This window comes from Ovis canadensis, chromosome 9 (assembly GCF_042477335.2).
Source record: "Ovis canadensis isolate MfBH-ARS-UI-01 breed Bighorn chromosome 9, ARS-UI_OviCan_v2, whole genome shotgun sequence".
Lineage (NCBI taxonomy): Eukaryota > Metazoa > Chordata > Mammalia > Artiodactyla > Bovidae > Ovis > Ovis canadensis.
The window spans coordinates 48031816-48059724 of record NC_091253.1 but is presented as its reverse complement, the minus strand read 5'-3'; the positions used below and the strand labels follow the sequence as shown (position 1 = coordinate 48059724).

The 27909-nt window shown below is 40.2% G+C and overlaps 1 protein-coding gene across 2 annotated transcripts in view; it reads left to right on the top strand.

Moving 5' to 3' along the window:
* Positions 1 to 27909, top strand: part of TOX (thymocyte selection associated high mobility group box) — a 308791-nt gene that overhangs the window by 262058 nt on the left and 18824 nt on the right. For both annotated transcript variants that reach the window (XM_069600073.1, XM_069600074.1), the window contains exons 5-6: positions 3836 to 4066; positions 16001 to 16081. In XM_069600073.1, coding sequence (XP_069456174.1) covers positions 3836 to 4066; positions 16001 to 16081 — 312 coding nt within the window. The remainder of the gene's footprint in view (positions 1 to 3835; positions 4067 to 16000; positions 16082 to 27909) is intronic.

Here is a 27909-nt window from a genome sequence, read left to right as displayed (position 1 = left end):
AGTGAGTCAGAAAGAGAAAGATGAATATCGTATTCTAACACACATAATCTAGGAAAATAGTATGGAAGAATTTATTTGCAGGGCAGCAGTAGAGAAACAGACATAGAGAATAGACTTATGGACATGGGAAGAGAGGAGGAGAGCATTAAATATATGAAAAGAGTAACATGGAAACTTACATTGCCATATGTAAAATAGATAGCCAATGGGAATTCTTGCATGGCTCAGGAAACTCAGACAGGGGCTCTGTATCAACCTAGAGGGGTAGGATGAGGAGGGAGATGGGAGGGAGGTTCAAAAGGGAGGGGATATATGTATACCTATGGCTAATTCAAGTTGAGGTTTGACTAAAAACAGCAAAATTCTGTAAAGCAATCATCCTTCAGTAAAAAAAAAATTTTTTTTAAGTAAGGAAGCGTAAAGATCAGTTGTTCAAACACAATTTTAGACAGTGGAATAGGGAAACAATTTAAATTATTCAGGGGAAATCTTTTAATAAAAACATTTACAGTGAGTCATAGGAAATTTCTCTATATAACTGACATTTGATTATTTTCTGCAAAGATTGATATAATCTGCAGTCATGGAGATTTCAGTGTGTCAGATCTGAAATCCTAAAAATTGAAACTTTTTCTGTTAAAATTTATAGGGAGTCCAGGTAAATATTCCATGTGGATAAGCATTTATTTCCATACACTGTTCCCATTGTCTACATATTCCCATCCTTGATGAAGTATGACCTCCAATGTCATCCCTTCACTTTTAGCATTCTTCATTGTGGTCTTTCTTGAATCCTTTTTATTTCTCTTCTTGATATTTTATTGTTTTTAATATAGAAATAGTTATTTAGAAAATTTGGAAATTATAAAGCATACAAAGAAGATAAAGATGTCAAATAGCAATGGTTTTTATGCATTCAAAATTCAGAGGAAATGAACTTGACACTCATCCACCCACAATTGTTACTGGAAACTCTGCATCTTAAGAGATTCCCTAAATACAAATTCACATGAGAAGACAGTCTACAGCAAAAAAAAAAAGTCAGGTACACTACCATTTAGTGGTCAGGTAGAGTTGGATGGGCCTAAAAATGATTCTAGAAACAGTGAGGACAGCAAGGTGGGCATAAAATCCAAAGACTGTGAACTTTGGAAGAGACAGGACACTCACAGTGAGAAATCAAGTCAGGGGAAGACTGAAAAGTCCCCTGGATTTAGCTCTGTGGTCCTTGGTGACCTTTTTGAGAGCCTAAGTGATGGAAAGGCGCAGGAGTTGCCTACAGTCAGCATAACCATGTGGAGGAGCCTGACTGTGATGAGAAGAAAGCTGTGGCTCTGTGCAACCGTGGGGCAAAGAGAAGGTTTGCTTGTTTGTTTGTTGCATGTCTAAAGTATCAAAAGGCGGTTGGAGGAGCAGAGTTAAGGGTGACTAAGGCCAGTGTCTCCAGCCCCTAGACTCTGGGATTTAATCAGTATAGAGCTAAAGCCTGGACACAAGGCTATTATTTAAAAGTTTCCCAGGTGATTCTAACATTCAGCCATTAAGAATGAGCATTGAGGTCATATTTACCTACATGTTTAGTTTAGAGCCGTTACCCCAGTTTGCCCAGTATCCACTCAGTCCAGTCTCAGCATTCTTGTCCTTTGGCTCATTAACCTGAGGACCAGTCATCTCACAGGATCACCTGAAACCCTTCCTGGAGAAGTCACCTTCTAGTGTTGATCTATGTCAGTCTGTCTACTAGGTTCAGAGCCTCCTGTCCCCAAAGGGTTGTTTATCTGCTTCAGCTGACAGTTTCAAAACAATAATCTATTTGATAGCTTTCTAACTAAAGACAAAGACAAAGAATTCGCTTAGCTTTTTGTTTGTTTGTTTTTCCTGTCTCTGGTTCTCAGGGCATATCTTTTAAGCCATGACCATATGGCATCACAAATTAGTGTTAAGGTCATTTCTTTCCATTCATTCAGTAAAAACTTATTACTGTGTCATAATTAACATCTGAATACCACTTTAAAATTTTGACCATATTATGTGTATATCATCTCAGTAATCACACAATGGCACTGCAACGGGTTTGCAGTAGAGGAAATGGAGGCCCAGAAAAATGACGTAACTTGCCAAGATTTCACAGCTAAACGTAGTAACAGAGGACGTGAGTGTGGATCTTCTGATGTTACATCCACCAGCCTCTCAGGAGCTCGTACTTGGTATCCAATGGTGGCTGTTATTTCACACAGGTTACCTTGCCTGGCAATTTATCTGAATAAGATACATATTGCATGTTGCCAAGAAGAGAAAAGCAACAGCCATCACAGCAATAGAAGTGATGGTGCAGAACCTCCCTGATAATGGTGACTTCATCAGGGGACAGTACATGGGGGCCGTTGTGCTGGTGGGAGAGGCAGGTGGAAAGAGGCTTCCTCCGGAGACAGCACTACTCAGTACTCATGTAGACTCATATAATTCTAGAACTAGAAAGAATTGCAGCCCAGACGTCTCATTCTATAGATGTTGATAAAGTGACATCACATATTAACTAGTTAATATCCAAGTTCAAATGCAGATGTCTAAAATACATAGTATTTTTTTCCCACTTGCATCACAATAACATAACAATTTAGATTATCCAAATATTCATACTCAAGGACAATGGGAAGAAATGCAGTCTTTCCTTAAACTGAGTGTTAAAGCTGTGCTAGAAATGTCTAGATTTGAGAGTCTAGTTTCCAGAGATGCGCTCTCCAATATGGTAACCACTAGCCACATTTAGCTATTTAAATTTAAAGCAATTAAAATTGTATAAAATTTAAAATTTTGTTTCTTATTCCTGCTGGCTGCATTTCGTATGCTCATTAGTTATGTGTCGCTAGTGGCAACTATATTGAATAGCACAGATTTTAGAACTTTACCCCCTTAGCAGAAAGTTCTGTTGGACAGCACTGAACTAGGGTCTCGATTATGCCATTCTAAGCCACGAACATTACTAAGATTTCCCAGCAGCATTCCACAGACTAAGTGCAACACCAGGAGCCACTCAACTTTATTCATTGGATATGTTGCCACTATCATTTAAAAATCATGATTAGGGGTATCCTTGGTGGCTCAGTGATGGAAAGTCTGCCTGCCGATGCAAGAGACACGGATTCAACCCCTGGGCCAGGAGGATCCCACAGGCTCCAGAGCAGCTGAGCCGGTGGGCCACAAGTCCTGAGCCTGTGCTCTGGGGCCTTCGGGAGCCACAACCACTGAGGCTCACACGCCCAAGAGCCCTTGCTTCCCACCAAAGAAGCCACCATAGTGAGAAGCCCTCACATCACAACTGGAGGGGGCCCCCACTCGCCACAGCTAGAGAAAAGCCCACAGTGGGAAAACCCAGCCTAGTCAAAAAAAATCGCAATTAGGAAGAAAAGGATAAACTCCCCAAAAGAAAACAGGTTGGATTGTTCATACAGTGGGGTTACTACAGGAGGAATCTCCTGCTGACTCTCACAGTGCTGCTCGTCATTCAGTTCCTGCAAGAGAAAAAGGAAAAGCTGAGAGAGTTAGGGTATAATATCTAACAGTACAATAGTATTACAAAGAGAATCAATAAGGTTGTGTTAAAGCTATGTAAATTAGGCTAGAAGAGATGAATATGAAAATTACATGAAATAAGTTTTACTTGAAAAACAGAAAAAACAAAACCAAGTGGCCCTTAGAGCCAGTGGCCCTCACTGATCTGTGTTTGTGTGATATGTATGGGTGAGTATACCTGCGTAAGTTTCAAGGAAGAGCAATATCATCTGCCCCTAAATTCGTTTAGTTCTTCTATAATTCAGATTTTGTTTTATTTCAGATCAATGGTGGAGAGAAACGACCTGCCTCTGACATGGGGAAAAAACCAAAAACCCCCAAAAAGAAGAAGAAGAAGGACCCTAATGAGCCACAGAAGCCAGTGTCTGCCTATGCGTTATTCTTCCGTGATACTCAGGCTGCCATCAAGGGCCAAAATCCAAATGCTACCTTTGGTGAAGTTTCTAAAATTGTGGCTTCCATGTGGGATGGTTTGGGTGAAGAGCAAAAACAGGTAAGAAAAGATACAAAATGGATGATTCAACATGATTTGAGAAAGTGTGTGCATCCTAAAGAAATGGCTTCTGAGGTTGTTGGGTGTGTGCTGGTGTGTGTGTGTGTGTGTGTGTGTGTAGTAGCTCCAGTCATGTCCGACTCTTTATGACCCTGCAGACTGTAGCCTGCCAGGCTCTTCTGTCCATGAGAGTCTCCAGACAAGAATACTGGAGTCAGTTGCCATTCCCTCCTCCAGGGGTATCTTCCTGACCCAGGGATCGAACCTATATCTCTTATGTCTCCAGCACTGGCAGGAAAGTTCTTTACCACTAGCACCACCTGGGAAGCCTGGTCATTGGGTGAATTCCTCGGATGCTAGAACTAAGGCTGAGAATGTGCCCCACCAGAACCAGACTTCAGGGGACTCTGACAAGGTTTTACATTCCTTTACTGCTGTTATAAATAGCATCTTAGTTCCTTTGTTTCAAAGTTTATATGCTGTAGTTACTTTTGGAAGGGCTTCTACATATCCAAGCCAGGATTACCTCATTCCTTAACGCTGCCAATGTGATCCTAGACAGAAAAAAAAAAAAACACTAAAGGCATTTTGAGAACTGTCCACACCTCTCTTCAGCACTTAGTATTTACTCTTTTGTCATCAAAACTCTCTTTGCTCTTTGCTAAATGAACCTCGAATTTAAGGATCTCTACCCTTAGCCATTCCCTAAAGACCACTGGAGTATGTTATTCAATCCCTCTTGTACCATATTGCGAGGCTGTATTAAATGGGCCCAGATACCTGATTATTTTCTCCTCTTGTGGATTGCCATGGTGTGACTGAGGACCACACTGGTGGGGAGCAGGGGCGTGAGAGACACTTTGTATCTCAGCCACAGTGTAAGTCATCCAGAAGGCCTTAAGGAGGATGGGAATTGTGGAAAGAGTCTTATCCATCTCTTTGGGATTCCGTGGAATGTAGCCTGCCAGGCTCTTCTGTCCATGGAGTTCTCCAGGCAAGAATACTGGCGTGGGTAGCCATTTCCTTCTCCAGAGGCTTCCCAACCCAGGGATCAAACCCGGGCCTCCTACATTGTAGGCAAGTTCTCAGGCTGTCTGAGCCACCAGGGAAGCCCATGTATAGACAGAATCCACTTCAACAAAGAAGCAGTATTGATCCCAGATTTCTAGATTGCCAGGACTAGATTGCACCATCTAGAATTTCATTATCATGAAGGAAAAATTAGACAAGCATTATTATTAAAGTTCAGTCACTGGATGTGGATGAAGTGGATGCAGCTTTAGATGCTACAGAATGCTGAAGTGCATTCATGATGGGTTAGTCCCATATTGGATTCTTAACAAAGACTTTTATCTCTCCTCCTCAGGTCCAGGGAAGTAAGTAAGAAAGAGAACATCTCAAACCTGCGTACATCTCTAAGAGCCTAAATATCGTAGTATCTGTCAGCATCTACAAAGTATATTGTGTTTGATATTTTAACAACAGTTTTACATGATTTATTTCGTTTGTTCAGCGCAGTATTCATAGATGCTGTTTTCTGAATTTCGCAGGTTATGAAATGGGGCCAGTTAAATTCAGTCACTCATCCATTCGACAAAGATTTATTGAGTGTTTACTGTGTGCCCCAGGCACTTTTCTAGACACTGGGAGGAGAGCAGAGAATAAGATAGAGTCCTATTCGTTGACTGATTTGTCTACTACACACCATGACTAGAACTTATCATTCAACCTACAGTTCTTTTCTAACCAGTTTATAAAAACAATTATAGCTGTAATGGTAAAACCAGCTGCTAACAGAACATTAGCTAAACCTACTCTTCCAATTCTCTCCAACCCCCCTTTACTATAAGTCAAAGCTGTCCTGTACAGTCTGAAATCTCTACACATTATATCCTTTTCAAGATTGCCACTCCCAGCTAAGGGCTTCATAGGGCCTGCTGCGTGGAGCTCTGCTACAAGAGTCATCTCTGAGGATGGAAACCATACCACGGAAATGTTCTCTGTGTGTGAGATTAAACTGAAGCCACTCAGTTGTGTCTGACTCTCTGCGATCCCATGGACTGTAGACTACCAAGCTCCTCAGTCCATGGAATTTTCCAGGCAAGAGTACTGGAGTGGGTTGCCATTTCCTTCTCCAGGGGATCTTCCCAACCCAGGGATCGAACCCGGGTCTCCTGCACTGTAAAATACCCTCACAAATAGAGTGGTTGACATTGTATTTTGTGATTCCACTGAAAACCTAATACAGTTTTTTGAGACTTCAGAGCCGGTTTCTCTCCTAACTTGGATCAGTTTGCTGTCACAGTCCCAAAGCCAAAGTGTGGTTCCCCACTGATGTTGGAGACGCACGGTGGAATTCTACACAGGGGCTTATTCATGGATTGAGAAACTGAGTGCACCTCCACCAGGAACCCCAGCCCCACCCCTGTCCTGCTCTACCCATGGCCTGGGCACCAGGACATAACCTCTCTCCCTGCTCAGACAGCCCCTGTGTGTAGTCGTGGATAGGGCCCAGGCTTCAGTGCTATAAACTCTTGCTTTGTGAGATAGAATTTCCCAGAAGAGACATCCAGAAGGTGGTTGCCTTCCCTAGTGACTGTGATGGCAACTTGTGATCAGAGGACATTAGTGATCCCTTCTGCAACCCGGCAGTGAGCTGGGGATGCTGCTCAAAGGCTGACATGCGCTCCTTTGGTTTTATGTCAAGAAACTTCAGTCGCCAGCACTACCACCAATCTGACTCCTCTTGTCTGTTTTTCTAACCTTGGATATCTTTTCCTAATTACTTCCCTCATTTACTAGAGGAACTTAAATGAGGGAGGTCTACACAGCTCTTTCCTAGCCCACGATCAAATCCTTTACATTATCAATTCAAGGTCAGTGCCTGTTCTCATGTTTCTAGGGGAAAAGAATAATGTTCTTAGGATGAAAACTGAGTAGTTCCTCAAGGCAACAAATATAAAGCTTCAGGATTTCCCCACTAATTCTATTATAATACGGCCTTTTATTTTTATTATAGCAAGAGGGGAACACTGAGATAATATTCCACGTTTTTGGTCTGACCAGGTAAGGTCTTTACAGACCCAAAGAATATGAAAGTCACTATTCTCCAGTGTTGTGATAAAAAGAGAAATGACTCCCATTCTCCCATTCTGCCTTTCAAACTCAGCTCTGAGCCTTTCCAATGGAAGTAGGATCACAATTATGACATAATACTTAAGGCTTTTTAATTGTATATTGTGATAGCAAAACACTTTCCTCTTTTTCTTTTGTTTCCAATTTTATAGGTAACTTGTAATGAGTCTTTCTTTGGGTTCTCTCTTAATAGAAATAGTTGGGGGGTTGACAAATGTGTTTTATAAATAAAAGATGAGATTATATAATAGCTGACCCTACTTGGCGGCTTCCCAGGTGGCCTTAATGGTAGAGAAACCACCTGCCAATGCAGGAGACCTGAGAGATGTGATGTCGATCCCTGGGTTGGGAAGCTCCCCTGGGGGAGAGAATGGGAACCCACTTCAGTATTCTTGCCTGGAGAGCCCTGTGGACAGAGGAGCCTTGCAGACCATTGTCCATGGCGTTGCAAAGAGCTGGACACAACTGAAGCAACTTAGCATAGCACAGACCCTGTTTAACTCACTGAGTATTATAAAGCAATTCCATAATCAAAATGCAGTTGTTTAAAAAAATATTCTAAGATTACTTAGGGAGATATATTAATAGAAATAACTTTTTCTCTTATAGAGAAGTTAGTATTTTAACACTCAAGCACCATTACCAAAACAAGGTACTGGGATCAGTTTGAGTCACTTGAGATAGTTTGTCCCCATGCCTTCTGTTCCTTTGACTTGACAGGGGTTCAGCATAGCTTATTCTTTCCTCTTAAAAGATGATCTGGCTTAATAAAGATAGTGAAACCACAGAGTATGTAAAAAAGGGTGGTTTTGACATATACGGGTGCAAGTCCACCCCAGGGACAAGCAGGGAGAGGGTTTAGTGAGTGAGAGCAGATGCCTCGCTTATAGAAGGGACATACTGCATCAGCTGGGCCTGCCGTGCTCCACGTGGCAGCCCCTCTCTGACAGTTTGCCGGAATTGCCCGCAAAGCGCACATGCCCACCTAGAGTGCACGTTTTGGGCATCAAGAGAATTTCAGCAAAATATCCAAAAGTGTTATTATGGTGTATTACCACCTGTTCTTCCCCTTTATGTTGACTCATGGTGCCAACATAATATCTCTGTTTCAAACTTAATTTAATTGTATTTTACTCTCATTTAATATTCAAATTGGAGAGCACACATCCTGCTATGTATTTTTAAAGGAATGTTGCTGGAGCCAGTTAGAGGCAGACCACTAAACTTCAAAATTTAGGACAAACGTGCATGTTGCAGAACAGCCCCCACGTGATGCTGCTGGCTTTGTGTAGGCAGCTGGTTCAAGGAGAAGGCTAGGATTTCATGCACCACCATTGTTCAGAAATCCCGTTGTCATAATAGCCCACAATTATGAACAGCTCCAAATATAAACACAAACTGGGGAAAATGGGCAAAATTATTGATGACTTATTAGGGGCTCAGAAAATTACAATATTTAAGGAAAAACAGCTATTAGTGAGATTACAATTGAATGTTTTCTTGCCAGCCAGAGGGAACAGGACTAATGGGGCTGCTGTGTATGTGTGTGTCACATGCTTCCTCTTTGTGGAGTCTAGGCAGGGCTAAGAAGCCACTGCAGATGGGCAGGTCTTTATTTTCAGAAGCCCCGGAAAGGAAGAAACTATATGTACTTTGATTTCTGTAAAGAATCTCTCAAAGAAGAGAAATCAGAAGGAAGCTAAAAGAAGTGATAAAAATCCTCCAGGAACACAAAACCTCCATTATGAGTTGTTCCTACCAAAGCCGCTGAACAAACTTCACGTATCAGAGATCTCTCCATTTGAATACTTTCGAAGATGGGGCTGAATCTGGAAGGGAGGGAGCGGGATTGTGTTTGGGATTCCAGCAGAAGGTTTTAAATGCTAATGAATCCTACGACAGTGGAGAACCTGGTTCAGAGACATAGTAAGTCGTTTCCAAAAGGCACCAGCTAGAGAAAGGGAAATAAAACATAAGTGTGACGGTGATGTTGGTCTTTGCTACTTTTGTTTCATTGACTGGAACCTACAGAGAAAGAAAAATAATAATGTAACAAGATCATGCCCTTTATATGAGACTCCTTGGAGTTTGAGCAACCCTCAGCATCTTTGTTTATGAAGGTCCAGCTAAATTTCCTGTATTTCCCCATTATTCTGAATTCTGTGATTCTGGTCATCAAAGTCAAACCCCACTAAATTAAAGAGTCCCGTCCAGCTTTGAAGCAGAAGGGATCGGTCCAAAGAGCTATAAAGCATTCTTGGTTCCTTTTTAGCCACGGAAAGTCAGCTCCTAAGTGGGAAAGGAAAGTCACCTTAAATCAGAACCAGATGTAAATTACTAAATGAACCTTAAGTTCCTAATTGGAGACACAGTTGGGCTGTAATACATTTAGCAAATTACAAACAAAATGTTCTTGTTTACATTACATTAAATGGCTTTAAAGCTTCAGCCAAAGAGCTAAATAAACATGCTGTTAGGCTAAAAATGGAGTGGAAGGCCTGTTCAGGGTTTGGTGTATTCAGGAGAAACCACAGCCCACGGTGCCCAGAGAGCATATTTTTGTAAATGCTACCCTGTCATGGGAGAAGAGAGCAGGTTTACCTCGCTATCCAGAGCCTAATGAGCAGATATCACTTGCAGGGAAACTGTTTGAATATTGTAACATATGCCTTCTTTCAGGATGCATAATTCATATCCAAGGATATTAGCCATAGCAGTTCAGCTCAATAGCAGCACCTCATTATTTCATCCCTCAGTATTTATTCCTATGTTTGACGCCTCATGAAATTACTGTTAATGTGTTTATATAAGGGCAGATCTGACACAAGTGGGAAGAATGTAATTTCCTGCTCATTCTTTCCTGCTGCTGTGTCCTCTTCCCCTGGTAGAAGTGGCAAGTGTAAATAGTTAATTTGCTTCAATTATGAGCCTGTCCTGCTAAATTAGAAGCAGCAGGGATATGAAGAGCCAGAATTGTACTTACGAGGCAGCTGACAAATCCTCTGAGCCCGTGGAATCAAATCATTTACTCCTCATTGGTGCTCAAATACCCACTACAGAAGCGCTGCCGGGGCCTTCCCCCACCCCCGCCCCATATCTTATGATAAAATTTGGATTTTATGTCAACAATACTTAAGGTTAACTAAAATCCTGTTTTACCATAGCATTCACACACGTGTTTATCTTGGCCAATTCCTTATAAACATTAGGCATTTTCTCCAGTTTTTTTAATGCTAGATGTAGAAGATATATAAAACAATTGTTCACTTAAAAACTGTAGAAGGTGAGGCAAGTTTATATTAATATTCATAAAAACTTGAAACAGCAGTTGGAAATATTATACCCAATGGTGAACATATTTCTAAATCACAGGCATATATACCTATAATTAATTGGTACATAAATGGGGTTGTGGCACACCTTCCTGGGTGTAAATACACAGAGTGCAAATGGAAATACTCCATGCTGATACACAGAGAGAGCAGACATTTCACTTAAATGGTTCCATGATGTCAGCAGGGAGAGAATTTGAACATAATACTCACTCAAGTCCATTGGCGGAGAAGGCAATGGCAACCCACTCCAGTACTCTTGCCTGGAAAATCCCATGGACGAAAGAGCCTGGTAGGCTGCAGTCCATGGGGTCGCTAAGAGTCGGGCACAACTGAGCGACTTTACTTTCACTTTTCACTTTAATGCATTGGAGAAGGAAATGGCAACCCACTCCAGTGTTCTTTCCTGGAGAATCCCAGGGATGGTGGAGCCTGGTGGGATGCCGTCTTTGGGGTCACACAGAGTTGGACACGACTGAAGCGACTTAGCAGCAGCAGCAGCAGCAAGTCCACTGGGCTTTGTGTATTATTGGTAAACATGTTTCAGGAGGGCAGGTTATCTCTTTGTATACCAAATCCTCTGTCCCCACTGATGCCCACCCTAATTTAGAACATGCAGTTTGGTGTTCTACCGTGAGTACCACACCCATGCTGACTCACAGAAGAGAAACCTGAGACCAGGGATTATACACTCTATCGCAGGCATTTCCCAAGCACCTGCTATGTGCCAGACTGCCCTGCTAAAAGGGCTGCCCTGTGGTTGGGGGTCTGAATGAGGCATCCAAGGGAGATCACATGTAACCAGGAGGGGCTGTTGCATAAACAGAGATAAATCTCAGATACCAGACCAGTTTGATTAGATACATGTATATATATGCCTCACACAAAAAATGCACACAACAGAAGCATATTTTAATACTTTTTTTGGTTTTGTAGCTTCTGTTCCTCACTCCATGCAGGAACATAACAGATACTCACTATATTGTTAAGTATAATTGAACAACATTACACTCTCTCATCCTCATTTAATAAACTGACAGATGTATTTTACAGCCTTATTTTCAGATGAAGAGCTTGCTTCTGATCCCGACCATTCCAGAAACAGGTTACCCCATTATTGTGCAGACAATGTGTTTGCATTTGATGGATCCCAAAAAGAATCGATAGCAAAATTTTTGTCATGTTGTATAATGTTTTCAGTTCTCTGAATACCACTTTATAAAGTTCTCTGACTTCTGGAATGCTTAAGAAAACGCTGAGCAAGTTACACAAATGGAAATTTAACTGCATTTAAGGACTAAGTTCTGTGTAAACACAGATGCACTTGCTCTAACTGTCCTAAATAATAATAGCATTCAAAGATGCTGCAAATGTTAATTTCTCAAGTACTGTATATTACAGGGAAATGAGATTAAATTATTATTTCTTACATAACCATGTTTCTAAGCATTTTCTATAAATATGAAATTATACTGGGGAAAAACTACATTTGAAGTTAACCAAAAAGAAAAGTGCCTTTAGTTTTGTAGTGTTTGAATAAAATCCAGAATTAGAAGAACTGTGTTTTTTCTTATTATTACTGCAAAGAGTTGAATAAACTACAACTAGAGATTAACTAGGGACCAGAGCCAAAAAGAAGGAAGGAAGAAGGAATTAAGTGGTATTTATAAGGTTTTACTTTTCTATATAAGTTAGACGGATTGTTTGGGGAAGGAGCAGAAAGTGAAAAAAGCAAAATGACAGGTTGTATTAGAATGTTTTCTGTTTGAGTGCATCCGTAGTCACTGATACTGAATTGCTGATTTTAATTAGAGATTATTCGCTTATAAAAATGTGTATACATGCTAGAATGTAGTGCAACTTAAAAAATGATTCATAGAATCACTAGGTTACATGAACAGAATTTGGATTCCCTAGAACTGCCATTTGAGGTCTGTTTTAGTTTAGCCATTATATATGTTTTAACTTAACTGCTGAGATGCAATCCTTAGATAGGGTATGGTAGCTTTCTTAGAATAACAAACCACAGCAACTAACTAAGTTAGGACAGGATGAATTCAAAAGTGTTTGGATGAGCTGGGGAAAATGATAAATGATGTATTATGATTTTTAAATCCTCATCTGGCCAACTTTGCACTTTATTTCAAACAGCTGTGGCCCATTTGGAAGCCATTTTGTAGTTCAGCTGAGTACTAATATTTACCGTGTGAATCACATTTCTTTAAAATATTTGTCTTTCCCTGAGAGAGAGAGAGAGAGAGAGAGAGAGAGAGACCACTTCTTTCCCAAACTTAACTTTGATGTAAATCAGACCCATCCCCTAGGTTAGAAGGTTTGATCATTGCAGTGGACTGCTCATTGCAAATGCAGTCAGCGTCATCTTTGGTTTCTACAAGTGAAAGAGTTTTCTCCATCCATAAATAGAGCTTTGAAACGTTTTTGTGGAACTTTTTACTGATGATTTTTAATTATCTGTTCTAAAGGAAGAATTTCAGTATGTGGAATTCTTACATGTTTTTTATCATTCTCATATATTTGAGGCCCTTCTTCAGACATCTGCATCAAAGACAGGATTCAGAAAGCATCCTTGTACAATTTTAGAGGGTAGCATCACAAGGACATACAGGGTGAATAATATTTGAGCCATTAGCTAGTTCTCAAAGGTGGAGGTTCTAAATTACTGTAAGGGAAGCCACCTCAGATTTTAGTTCTGACCCAGGGTACCCCCCTTTAGACACAATTACAGAAACATACCTCCTGAAATCACCACCCTTTGAATCCTCCCTCTGAAGATCTGCAGCTGTTCAGGGAAGAGCAGACCCATCAAGCCGTGTAATGTGACGTGATGAGTTTCCTCTTTCCTAAAGTGGTATTTAGGCATGTGTAGGATGATCCCACATAGCCAGTCATCAATAGCCAATAGGGAGCCATCTGGAGGAAACAGGGTGCTCTGAATGCTAGTCAGGAATCCCATAACGACATCGATCTCCCCTGAATCCAGGGGGCATACATCCAGCCTGAAACACACCGAGTTGCCACCTTTCTCCCGTGGTTGTTAATAAACAAATTTCAGGAAAGTTAACACCTTGTGGGATGTTAACCACTGGGAGCCCCACTGTAGTAATGCTGCTGTTTCTTCGATAGAAACCGAGGGCAAGAAGGATGATAGATGTTACAGTCAGGCCATCTGAACACTGTCTTACCTGTGCTACTTAGAAAATGAGGCTTCAGGCAATGCTGTGGAAGCTAAATAGGTCACCTAGAGTAACATGAATAAAAAACATGATAGAAATGCTTCAAGTTTACAAAAGCGTACTACCATCGAAGATATTTTTGTTAAATATTTGCTTCAAAGTCCTGAATAGGATTTCTGTCTGTGTGGGAGAAAAACCCTCTTGAAACAGTTTTAAGGTATTAAAAGTAAATGTAAACGTTGTCAGTTTAAGGTCATTCATAATAAAAAGTATGTCTTGCGGAAGAGATTGGAGGGAGAACTACAAACAGAAATCTGTATTTGAAGAAAGAAATAAATCAATCAAAAAGCAAGAGAGCTCCATGTTTCTCATTCTGACTGAACCAAAGCATATGATATGCATGAATCATACTGTTCAAAGACTTTGCTGGAATTTAGTGTTTATTTGTTTTCATATATGGGTGTCTAAAAAAGAATCTGAATTTGACTTCTAATAATTAGCTCAGTAAATTAAGAATTTTCCTGTAATTGATTAATTGACTTCTTACTAAAAAGTTTCTTTTAAATTTCTTTAGTTCCATGTATTGTAAAGATGACACTAAAGATGATTGTGTGATACTATTGTATGAATTCATAATTGCCTTATTATAGTTGCCTTTATTATAATATACCAAAATGCCAAATATGAAAGACTAGGCTAAAGCGCTCCCTAAGGGAGAACAATGAGCACATTCATTTCATAGGGTCCTTTATAATTCTGTTGACAAGGTTACTCATTTGTTTACTTTAAGTAAAATGTTCTGCTTTAATTAAAATATTTATGAGTAGGTAATATTTCTCACACCTTAAATTTCACAGTCGGGGACAGGCCTCAGCAAACCACCTTCCACATCAGAAACCATAAATTGACTTCTGCTGCTGACTTTGGTAGATATTTGGTCTTTACACATAATTTATATTTAATACTTTGACTAATTCTAAGGCCACTTTCACACTGGCCTGTGTCTGGTTTTGAGCTCAGCATTACAAAGTAGTAGCCAAGCCTCATTCCTTGCTGTAAAATTCGAGATGTGGGAAATTTAAAATAGTCGTATCCATGAAAATGCATCCAATGGTGAAAAATATTTTGTTCTTTTGGGCTGATTTCAAAAGATTGACAAAAGCAGGCTCTAAAGCCTTGAAATAATTACCTTAATGATAGCAGACAAAGTATATTCACTTTGCTTATCTTTCATTTTTGACTCTAATAACTTTTTTTCTGTTAGCTTAGCGATGTGACCTTTAGCCTACCAGCAAGTTGTTTTTCAGTACTTTTGCTCAATTTAGGATGATTTTGCTTGTATTTGCAAGATGATTTCCTATGAAAAATGAAAAGCTGCTATAAATTGAAACTCAATTCAGAACATTTTTACCTTTTCACACTGAGGCATCCACACATCCATAACATGTGTTTTTTTGTGTTTTCTGGAAAGGGCCTGACCAGAGCAGGCTACACGTCACGGCACATGTGCAGTCCGCAGCCACTCAGGGTCCCCAGCCCACTCCCAAATGTGACTTCGACTGCCATCACTGATTGCTGAGTCTTTGAAAATAGAACTTCAAGGCACAAAACTTTAAATTAGTGATGAACCTGCAAACTCCATAACTGTTTCTTTGATTAGCATGTTGAACTTTATTGATCATCTTTGGAATCTGTCCTTGTTTTTGTATTTAGCAAAGAGATATATGTCAGGATTTGAGTGCACTACAGCATTATCTGCCCCTTATATAAGTACAAATGGCTTCTTTTCTCACATGTGATTCCCTGAGAACTTGCAGCCATAGTATCTTTCACAGATTCTTTACCAGCTGAGCTACGAGGGAAGCTCTGTATATGTCAGGATTTGAGTGCAGTATAACATTATCTACTCCTTATATAAGTATGAATGGCTTCTTTACTCACATGTGGTTCCCTGGGAACCTCCAGCCATAGTATCTTTCCAAACCAACTGCCTCCACTCTCAGACTAACCCAGGTATATCTCTTCATATGCTTTATGCAAAATGGGAAATTTTACCATTGTTAATCTTTTTATTATCTAATCTCTTGCCATACTTCTTAAAAACTTGTTTCAGTAAGAAAACACTATCTTTGGGGAGCTACGTATTATTGTATTGTGTGTGTGTGTGTGTGTGTGTGTGTGCGTGTGAACACACACAATTATCATTCTGCATTGCACTTCTCTGGAAACAAAAGCAGATGCACTTTCTAATCTAAGACTCTCTGTTGTTGCAGGTCTATAAAAAGAAAACAGAGGCCGCGAAGAAGGAGTACCTGAAGCAACTAGCAGCATACAGAGCCAGCCTGGTGTCCAAGGTAACGTGCAACTGTGTGGTCTTGGGACGGGTTATGGCCATCTCGTCTCAGACCATGATGGTCATTTGAAAGCACAAAAGATTACTTCAGCGTTTCTGCACAATCTCCTTTGCTGAAAAAGTAAATCCTAAGCAAAGCTGTGTGTTACGGAAATATTTGTTCATACCTAGAGGACCAGAACAACCCTTGGGCCTTTAGTATAATGTTGCCTACCTGTGGATTACTTGTTTTGTGGGTTAGTTGCAGCACGTTCTTAATCCTGAGCCAACTTTCTGTTTCACCACATTCCACTCTTTAAATGTATTCCACCCCCAGCACCCCGACCCCATCCCATTGGTCTTTGCTGAGGAGATGGCAACTGTCTTTAATTGTAGCCTCATTACAACATGATTAGTATGTATGCCTGCCAAAATAAGCAAGCAGATGGGGGGAAGATGCATCATTTCATTTGAAAAAGAAAGCACCCCTTAGAAATATTTTATGCTTTGGAATATCTCAAATATGAACCCTTGCTATAATAAAAACTCAGTTAACGCTGTTTGGTATTGGGTTATTAAATCTATATTTCCCTGTATAGATTTCTCAGGGAGTAGTCTCAGTTGCTACTGAGGCTGAGGCTGTGAAGACTGGACACTGTGTCATCCTAAGTCCAGATGTAGCTGGTATTTGGCTCAGCATTGGGTGAGGCTCTGGATTTCAGTCCATTCACCCACGAAAAATACTTTCTATTATCCACAAATACCCAGTTCCCTCCAACAACTCTAAAGTAATTATGTAAGTTACTTTTCCTTGGGGAATATGTATACTGAATATATGATGTGCAGAAGAAAAAGGAGCACAAAATACGAATACATAAGAAATTTCATGGTCTCATGCAACCTGTTCCACTTCTAAAGTATGACATTGTGGGAAAACTGAATAATTTATTATTTAACCTTAAAATTCCTTCCTTGTCTGTATTATCTCACTATGGATCTCACACTTTCTGATTTTTCTAAATCCTTTCACAGCTATTTGTATTTTCTGCTGATACCATTACAAATTTCAGTATAATTAAAGAATTCATAGCATGTATATAAAATTACAGCAGAAAAACAAGGTGCAAAATACTATTTGTTGTTGTTTAGTTGTGTCTGACTCTTTGTGACCCCTTGAACTGCAGCACACCAGGCCTCCTGTCCTTCATTATCTCCCAAAGTTTGCTCAAACTCTTGCCCATTGAGTCACTTGATGCTATCTAATCATCCATTGTCCCTTCTCCACTTGCCCTCAGTCTTTCCCATCATTAGCGTCTTTTCCAGCGAGTCACCTCTTGCATCAGGTGGCCAAAGTATTGGAGCTTCAGCTTCAACATCAGTCCTTCTAATGAACATTTAGGGTTTGATTGGTCCAATACTACTAGGTTGGTATAAAAGTAATTGCAGTTTTGGACCTTGAATTTTAAATTATTATAACTAGGCTCAAACACATCTGTGTTAATCAAAATAGGAACCATTACCATCAACACATTTTTGCCAAAGAGAAATAAGTTTGTTTATTCCTGTAGCATAAAAGTGCATGTTGGGGATTCAGAAAACTCTTGGAATGCATTTTCCGCCTCCTGCTGGTTGTGGAAGTTGTTTTCCTGGCAAAAAGTTGTTGAGATGCCTGAAGAAATGGTAGTCATGAGAAGTCAGGGGAATAAGGCGGATGAGGCAAAACGTCATAGCCCAGTTCGTTCAATTTTTGAAGCATTGGTTGTGTGATGTGCAGTCGGGCATTGTCGTAGAGAAGGATTGGGTCCATTCTGTTAATCAGTACTTGCTGCAGATGTTGCCATTTTCAGTGCATCTCATTGATTTGCTGAGCATACTTCTCAGATGTAATGATTTTGCCAGGATTCAGAAAGCTGTAATGATCAGACTGGCAAGAGACGACCAAACAGTGACCATAACCTTCTTTTGGTGTAAGTTTGATTTTGGGAAGTGCTTTGGAGCATCTTCTCTGTCCAGCACTGAGTTGGTCATCACCAGCTGTCATATAAAATCCACTTTTTATTGCACATCACAATCCAATGGAGAAATTGTTCATTGTTTTTGCATAGAATAAGAGAAGATTTCACTTCAAACCTATTTTTTTGCCTTGCGGTCAGCTCATGAGGCACCCACTTATTGAGCTTTTTTACCTGTCCAGTTTGTTTCAAATGCCAAATGACGATACAGTGGTTGACACTGAGTTCTTCAGCAACTTCTCGTGTAGTTGTAACAGGATCAGCTTCAATGATCCTCTCAACTGATTGTTGTCAACTTCCAGTGGTAGGCCACTGTGGTGTTCATCTTCAAGACTCTCCTGTCCTTTGCAAAACTTCTTAAACCACCACTGAACTGTATGTTCATTAGCAGTTCCTGGGTAAAATGTGTTGTTGGTGTTGCTAGTTGTCTCTGCTTGACAACCCATTTTGAACTCAAATAAAAAAAACACTTCAATTTGCCTTTTGTCTAACATCATTTCTATAATCTAGAATAAATATAAAACAAACAGAAACTAATAACTCATTAGCAAAAACATCAAGTGAGAAATGTGTATTCAAATAATGTATAACATAACCACATTTATTTAAGAATATATTCCAATATCAAATAGCAAATTTCAAAACCTCAGTTACTTTTGCACCATCCTCATAAATCCATCCAACAGTTGGGTTATATAGTCACTTGGTATCATGCAGATTAATATACCTAAGAAGTAAGTTCAGTTCAGTTCAGTCACTCAGTTGTGTCCAACTCTATGCGACCCCATGAACCGCTGCACGCCAGGCCTCCCTGTCCATCACCAACTCCCGAAGTTCACCCAAACCCATGTCCATTCAGTCAGTGATGCCATCCAACCATCTCATCGTCTGTCAGTCCCTTCTCCTCCTGCCTCAATCTTTCCTAGCATCAGGGTCTTTTCAAATGAGTCAGCACTTTGCATCAGGTGGCCAAAGTATTGGAGTTTCAGCTTCAACATCAGTCCTTCCAATGAACACCCAGGACTGATGTCGTTTAGGATAGACTGGTTGGATTTCCCTGCTGTCCAAGGGACTCTCAGGAGTCTTCTTCAACACCATAGTTCAAAAGCATCAATTCTTTGGCACTCAGCTTTCTTTATAGTCCAACTCTCACATCCATACATGACTACTGGAAAAACCATAGCCTTGACTAGACTGACTTTTGTTGGCAAAGTAATGTCTCTGCTTTTTAATCTGCTGTCTAGGTTGGTCATAACTTTCCTTCCAAGCAGCAAGCGTCTTTTAATTTCATGGCTGCAATCACCATCTGCAGTGATTTTGGAACCCAGAAAAATAAATTCAGCCTCTGTTTCCATTGTTTCCCCATCTATTTGCCATGAAGTGATGGGACTGGATGCCATGATCTTAGTTTTCTGAATGTTGAGTTTTAAGCCAACATTTTCACTCTCCTCTTTCACTTTCATCAAGAGGTTCTTTGGTTCTTTTTCACTTTCTGCCATAAGGGTGGTGTCATCTGCATATCTGAGGTTATTGATATTTCTCCTGGCAATCTTGATTCCAGCTTGTGCTTCTTCCAGCCCAGAGTTTCTCATGATGTACTCTGCATAGAAGTTAAGTAAGCAGGGTGACAATATGCAGCCTTGACATACTCCTTTTCCTATCTGGAACCAGTCTGTTGTTCCATGTCCTGTTCTAACTATTGCTTCCTGACCTGCATACAGGTTTCTCAAGAGGTGGGTCAGGTGGTCTGATATTCCCATCTCTTTCAGAATTTTCCACAGTTTATTGTGATCCACACAGTCAAAGGCTTTGACATAGTCAATAAAGCAGAAATAGATGTTTTTCTGGAACTCTCTTGCTTTTTCCATGATCCAGCGGATGTTGGCAATTTGATCTCTGGTTCCTCTGCCTTTCCTAAAAGCAGCTTGAACATCTGGAAGTTCACAGTTCACGCATTGGTGAAGCCTGGCTTGAAAAATTTTGAGCATTACTTTACTAGCGTGTGAGATGAGTGCAATTGTGTGGTCGTTTGAGCATTCTTTGGCATTGCCTGTCTTATGTAAGAGGCATGTGAATTCTTCTAGTTTCATCCAAGGTAAGTTTCTTCTTGAGCATTTTAAAGAGAAGTTTTAGTCAGGACATTTTACATACAAGAAAATCAATACATAAAGTCTTGGTCCCAATACAAAACACTCTGGTTAATATTATGCAGATTGCCAGAATGCTATAGTACTGACTAAGCCTTTACTTTCAAAACAAGAGTTCTCAGATTTGCTCTTAGCTGCAACTTTTCTTGCTATTCATTCTCGGAGTTGCAACCCTCAGTACATGGCAATTTGTATAAATGCAGTGAATTGCCATTTCTACATTTAAAAAACCAAGCACTTTCTTTATAGCTTACTCTGACGTTTTTCTTCTGTTTGGCAGCAGGAATTTTGCTGGAGCTGGTGAATGTCTATTTATGTACAACTATCTATTGTATCAATATGTATACAGATTGAAGAAAAGTTATAAACACCCTCTCCAGGTTAGAAAAATGGCCGTCTGGTGTTGGATATGAATGGGCTATTTGCAGTATAACCTTGCATGCACTCACAGAAAATTTTCCGGCCTATCCACTGATTGCATGCAGAAACTTATGTAAAAACCTATTGCTTTTCCATTTAAAATTATCACAAGGAAAATAACAGCCATTCATATTTACATATATATTTTCCTGTGTTATTTTTAGTAAGTTATAAATTATTTCTCTATTTTGAAAGAGCTAAAGATCCACATGCACAGTCATAAAATGCTACATGATAATAACAGTCATAATTCCAAGTAACTACAGTGTGCCAGCCAAGCTCTATCTTTCCCATTCATTCATTCATGCAATCATTTGGTAAATTTCCTTGGGCACATAGTCTGTGCCAAGCACTGGGCCAGGCTTAGATGACACCTGGACCCAGGAAAATGGGCAGGTGCATCCCCCGCATTTAGCTTTCTTTTGTTCAGGGAGATCACTAGTGAGAATAGAAGTTCATAAGTGACCGAGGTCTTTGTGAATCAAAGCCTACTGGGAAATAAAGGAAGGCATCTACCTGAATGGTCTACTGAGCCCTCTGAAGATGCGACACTGGAGCTGAGACAAGGGACAACAGGAGCTCACAAGACACAGAGGGCTCAGGACAGCTGGCCAGACAGTGCAGCACAGGCAGGCTCAAGGGACAAAAATACCTCCTCAGACTAGGGAAGTCGGTGAGGCTGGAGCTGAGTAAACAGGGGAGGGTAGTTTGAGATGAAGCTGGGCTGGGAAGATGGTTAGTGGCCAAGTCACACAGGCCCTGCAGGTCAGTGAAAGGAGCTGGGTTTCATACTCTTGTACAAAGGGACATCACTGAGTGGATTCCAGTAAGGGATGGCTTGATTGGATTTATATTTTAAAAGATAATGTGGCATCCCTTCTGTGTGGAATCTAAAAAGAAATGAGCTTACAAAACAGAAAGAGACTCATAGACTCAGAGAACAAATTTATAGTTGCCAGGGGAGGGATAGAGGGAAGGGATAGTTAAGGAGTTTGGGATCAATATGTATACAATGCTACATTTAAAATGTATAGCCAGCAAGGGCCTACTGCACAGGGAACTCTACTCAATGTTATATGGCAGCCTGGATGGAAGGGAAGTTTCGGGGAGATTGGATGCATGTATATGTATGGTTGAATCCCTTTGCTGTCCACCTGAAACAATCACATCATTGTTACCCAACTATATACCCTAATACAAAATAAAAAGTTAAAGGAAAAAAAAGATAACTTTATGTGAATGACTTCCCTCACTTCCCATATCTTATTCCTCAAAGTAGGCCTGATTACTAACATTTCACAAAAGAGGAAAAGTATAACATAGGTAGCAACTGGCACTTGGCCTGCCTCCATCAGTCCTCATGCTGGGCCGTTCTGTTCCCAAGTCCTGACTGTGCACCTCACCTGCTTCCCTGAAACATGCCCTGCCCAACAAGCCAGGTGTAACACCTACATTCTCTCTTCTCAGCTCACATAAAGCACAGTCTATGTACAATATTGTGTTAGCTTCAGGTGTGTAGCAAAGTGATTCAATTATGTATATTTCTCAGGTTATTTTCTATTATTGTTGTTGTTCAATCACTCAATTGTGTCTGACTCTCTGCGACCCCCATGGACTGTACCCTACCAGAATCCTCTGTTCCTGTGATTCTCTAGGCAAAAATACTGGAGTGGGTTGCCATTTCCTTCTCCAGGAGATCTGCCCAACCCAGGGATTGAACCCACATCTCTTGCATTGGCAGGCAGATTCTTTACCACTTAGCCACCAGGGAAACCCATTATAGGTTATTGCAAGATATTAAATATAGTTCCACTTTATATAGCAAATCCCTGCTGCTTATCTATTTAATGTATAGTAGTTTGTATCTATCATTCTCACACTTGTAATTTATACCCTTAACCCCCACTCCTTTTCCCCTTTCCCCAAAGTTTGTTTGCTAGGTTTGTGAGTCTATTTGTTTTGTATATAGAACCATTTCATTTTTTTAGATTCCACTTATAAGTGATATCATACAATATTTGTCTTTTTCTGATGTATTTCACTTAGTGTGATACTTTCTAGGTCCATCCATGTTACTGCAAATGGCAATCTTTCATTCTTTTTGTAGCTGAGTATCATTCCAAATAATGTTGCTGTGAACATTGGGGTATGTGTCTCTTTTTTCATTAGAGTTTTCATCTTTTCCAAATATATGCCCAGGAGTGGGATTGCTGGATCATATGGTGGCTCTATTTTTAGTTTTTAAGGAACTTTCGCATTGTTTCCCATAGTGACTGCACCAATTTACATTCCCACAAACAGGTTAGGAGGGTTCCCTTCTCTCCACACACTCTCCAGACTTTATTATCTGTAGACTTTTTGATAATGGCCATTCTGACTTATGTGAGATGATACTTCATTGTGGTTTTGATTTGCATCTCTATAATAATTAGCCATGTTGAGCATCTTTTCATGTGTCTGTTGGCCATCTATATGTCTTCTTTGTTTTTTTTTTAAATTTATTTATTTTAGTTGGAGGCTAATTACTTTACAATATTGTAGTGGTTTTTGCCATACATTGATATGAGTCAGCCATGGGTTTACATGTGTTCCCTATCCTGAACCCCCCTCCCACCACCCTCCCCCATCCCATCCCTCAGGGTCATCCCAGTGCACCAACCCTGAGCACCCTGTCTCATGCATCAAACCTAGACCAGCGATCTGTTTCATATATGATAATATACATGTTTCTATGCTATCCTCTCAGATCATCCCACCCTTGCCTTCTCCCACAGAGTCCAAAAGACTATTCTATACATCTGTGTCTCTTTTGCTGTCTCACATACAGGATTATTGTTACCATCTTTATAAATTCCATGTATATGTTAGTATACTGTATTGGTGTTTTTCTTTCTGGCTTACTTCACTCTGTATAATAGGCTCCAGTTTCATCCACTTCATTAGAACCGATTCAAATGTATTCTTTTTAATGGCTGAGTAATACTCCATTGTGTGTATGTACCACAACTTCCTTATCCATTCGTCTGCTGATGGACATCTAGGTTGCTTCCATGTCCTGGCTATAATAAACAGTGCTGTGATGAACATTGGGGTACATGTGTCTCTTTCAATTCTGGTTTCCTTGGTGTGTATGCCCAGCAGTGGGGTTGCTGGGTCATACGGCAGTTCTATTTCCAGTTTTTTAAGGAATCTCCACACTGTTCTCCATAGTGGCTGAATTAGTTTGCATTCCCACCAACAGTGTAAGAGGATTCCCTTTTTTCCACACCCTCTCCAGCATTTATTGTTTGTAGATTTTTGGATAGCAACTATTCTGACTGGTGTGACATGGTACCTCATTGTGGTTTTGATTTGCATTTCTCTGATAATGAGTGATGTTGAGCATCTTTTCATGTGTTTGTTAGCCATCTGTATGTCTTCTTTGGAGAAATGTCTGGTTCTTTGGCCCATTTTTTGATTGGGTTGTTTATTTTTCTGGAATTGAGCTTCAGGAGTTGCTTGTATATTTTTGAAATTAATTCTTTGTCAGTTGCTTCATTTGCTATTATTTTTTCCCATTCTGAAGGCTGTCTTTTCACTTTGCTTATAGTTTCCTTCACTGTGCAAAAGCTTGTAAATCTAAAGGTCCCATTTGTTTATTTTTGCTTTTATTTCCATTACTCTGGGAGGTGGGTCATAGAGGGTCCTGCTGCGGTTTATGTCAGAGAGTGTTTTGCCTATGTTTTCCTCTAGGAAAAAGTTTCTGGTCTTACATTTATATCTTTAATCCATTTTGCATTTATTTTTGTGTATGGTGTTAGAAAGTGTTCTAGTTTCATTCTTTTACAAGTGGTTGACCAGCTTTCCCAGCACCACTTGTTAAAGAGATTGTCTTTTCTCCATTGTATACTCTTGCCTCCTTAGTCAAAGATAAGGTGTCCATAGTTGTGTGGATTTATCTCTGGGCTTTCTATTTTGTTTCATTGATCTATATTTCTGTCTTTGTGCCAGTACCATACTGTCTTGATGACTGTACCTTTGTAGTAGAGCCTGAAGTCAGGCAGGTTGATTCCTCCTGTTCCACTCTTCTTTCTCAAGATTGCTTTGGCTGTTCGAGGTTTCTTGTATTTCCATACAAATTGTGAAATTATTTGTTCTAGTTCTGTGAAAATTACCATTGATAGCTTGATACGGATTGCATTGAATCTATAGATTGCTTTGGGTAGTATACTCATTTTCACTATATTGATTCTTCCAATCCATGAACATGGTATATTTCTCCATCTATTTGTGTCCTCTTTGATTTCTTTCATCAGTGTTTTGTATGTCTTCTTTGGAGAAATATCTATTTAGATTTTTGCCCATTTTTTGATTGGATTGTTTGGGTTTTTGATATTGAGTTGTATGAGCTGTTTGTTTATTTTAGACATTAACCTCTTATCAGTTTCATCATTTGCAAAAATTATCTCCCACTCTATAGATTGCCTTTTTGGTTGTTGGTTGTTTCCTATGGTCCCTTTGTCAGTGAAATACTGTATTAGCCAAAACTCAGTGTCCATTTTCCTAAAATGTTGAGGCAAATTTGATTTCAGTTCAGTTCAGTTCAGTTGCTCAGTCATGTCTGACTCTTTGCGACCCCATGGACTGCAGCACGCCAGGCCTCCCATTGACTCGGTGGTGCCATGCAACCATCTCATCCTCTGTTGTCCCCTTCTCCTCCTGCCTTCAATCTTTCCCAGCATTGGGGTCTTTTCAAATGATGAAGACCATCTCCAAGAAAAAGAAATGCAAAAAGGCAAAATGGTTATCTGAGGAGGCCTTACAAATAGCAATGAAAAGAAGAGAAGCAAAAGACAAAGGAAAAAAGGAAAGATATACCCATTTGAATGCAGAGTTTCAAAGAATAGCAAGGAGAGATAAGAAAGCCTACCTTAGTGATCAGTGCAAAGAAATAGAGGAAAACAATAGAATGGGAAAGACTAGAGATCTCTTTAAAAAATTAGAGATACCAAGGGAACTTCTCATGCAAAGATGGACACAATAAAGGACAGAAATGGTAGGGACATAATAGAAGCAGAAGATATTAAGAAGAGGTGGCAAAAATACATAGAAGAACTACACAAAAAAGACCTTCACGACCCAGATAATCACGATGGTGTGATCACTCACCTAGAGCCCGACATCCTGGAATGCGAAGTCAAGTGGGCCTTAGGAAGCATCACTATGAACAAAGCTAGTGGAGGTGATGGATTTCCAGGTGAGCTATTTCAAATCCTAAAAGGTGATGCTGTGAAAGTGCTGCACTCAGTATGCCAACAAATTTGGAAAACTCAGCAGTGGCCACAGGACTGGAAAAGGTCAGTTTTCATTCCAATCCCAAAGAAAGGCAATGCCAAAGAATGTTCAAAGTTGATTTACCCCTCCTTGGTTTACTCATACACATTTTGGTAGCAATGTTTATTTGTTTCATTCAGTGTGGCTTTGCATTCCTGGACCAGCAGCTCTTGCCCTCGCTAATGTGCAGCAGTGTCAGGTCAGCTACTTCTCGGTGCTCTCACTCCAGGCCCTACTCTGCACATGAGCCAGGGATGCACAATACCTACCCCACATCAGGCACAGGGCTCGGTGCTGAGAGCCCAGTGATGAGCACAGCAGATCAAAGTAAATACTTGAGAGGCTTGAAAATATACTCACTAAAATTAGCTGCTTCTTACAGAACATAATCAAAAAATAGAAACAGCCAGTGAACATTGGCTCCACCCATGAGACTGAGTCACAGGATTAACAATGTTCCTCTCCTCTCAATTACATTTTCACTTAAATGAATTATATACCATCTAACCCAGCATACTAGTTAACATGACATCAGACCTGGACAAAAATTGAGGTTAACCCCCCCCCCAAAAAAAAAAAACTCAGTCGTAGTAGCATATTCTGACCTTCGTACTTGAAAAGGACAATACAGACACACTCCCAGCTAGACACCGAATTTTCTTCAGGAACAAAAATACAAATGGCACCTTGCTATCAAGTAGATACTATGTGACACATGCTGTGCTTGGTATTTTACATATACTTCTATTCATCATCACAATAACCCTACAAAGTAAGATTTAGCCCCATTTTCTGTACAGTCTCTAGGCAGAGACTATATGACTTGAAATCTAAGAGACCAAGTAGAGGCTGGTAGTTGCAGAGGGAGAGCTCAGACCCCTCACTCTCTCCTTCCAAAGCTTGTAGGCTTTTCTCTACCCTGACTGTCAAGTTTTATATCTTTAGACCTGCAACCTCTTATCCTCAGTAAAATTCTATGCCAACTCTTACAAATTAGCTAGCCAAGAGTAAAGCTGTTCTGGTTAAATGAAGCTGGGGTTGAGGGGTAGAAAGCTGCTCACCACCAGAGGTTGGCCCTAGACCCTCAAAGGACTCTGGAGCCTGCAGAGTGTTTGAAGAGCTCCCCTCTGTGCCATGCTGTTTAGCTGCACACATGCATTGCCTGTTCATGTGGAACCAGTGACAGACCTTCCCACAGTTAGATGTGCTTGGTGACAGGCCACTCTACCATGGAAAAACATGCATATTGAGGCTCACCGGAAAGGGATCATTGGGTGCTGCAGACACAGGCTGGATTAGACCTGGATGAACTAACTTTTCAGTTTTACACTCTATAAAGAGAGAAGTTAGAGAGATTTCAGAGGAAAGAGTCACCAAGCGGTTGAAAGAGAGGGCAGGAGATGGTAGCAGAGAAGAGTGGATTTGACATGAAAGATATGGGCATGTTCACCCCATGATGGGTGTCAGGCATGGGCAGCGATTCCAGAACAAGAATGGATATTACTATGTCACCCTAGAAGAATTTAATCTGAATAGGGAGTATTACCAAACTCTTAGATTGTTTAGGCAAACAATTTCTTTCCATTGAGAAATTTAAAAGAAGGAAGCAAAGGTTTATAAATAAGTTTTGGAGAAGATCTTGAAGGCTTCTTCAGCATCTGTGCTTCCACAGACACCAAGGGGAACATTAAAGAACCTCCGAGGCACCACCAATGTTGCACAGAAAGAGTCCTCAGAGGGCAGAAATATCCACAGGCACTCAGGGCAGCTCCATCTGGGTTCAGATTCCAGATTTCTCACTTCCTAACTGCTTGCCTTTATGCCTGTTTTTCAGCTATTTCAAGTCTCAGTTTACTCGTGTATCAAATAGTAGATAATGGAACCTACATCATTAGCTTTCATTATTTTATAAAAATTAAATAGGAAACTCTTATATAAACTGCATGGTTTGACATCTT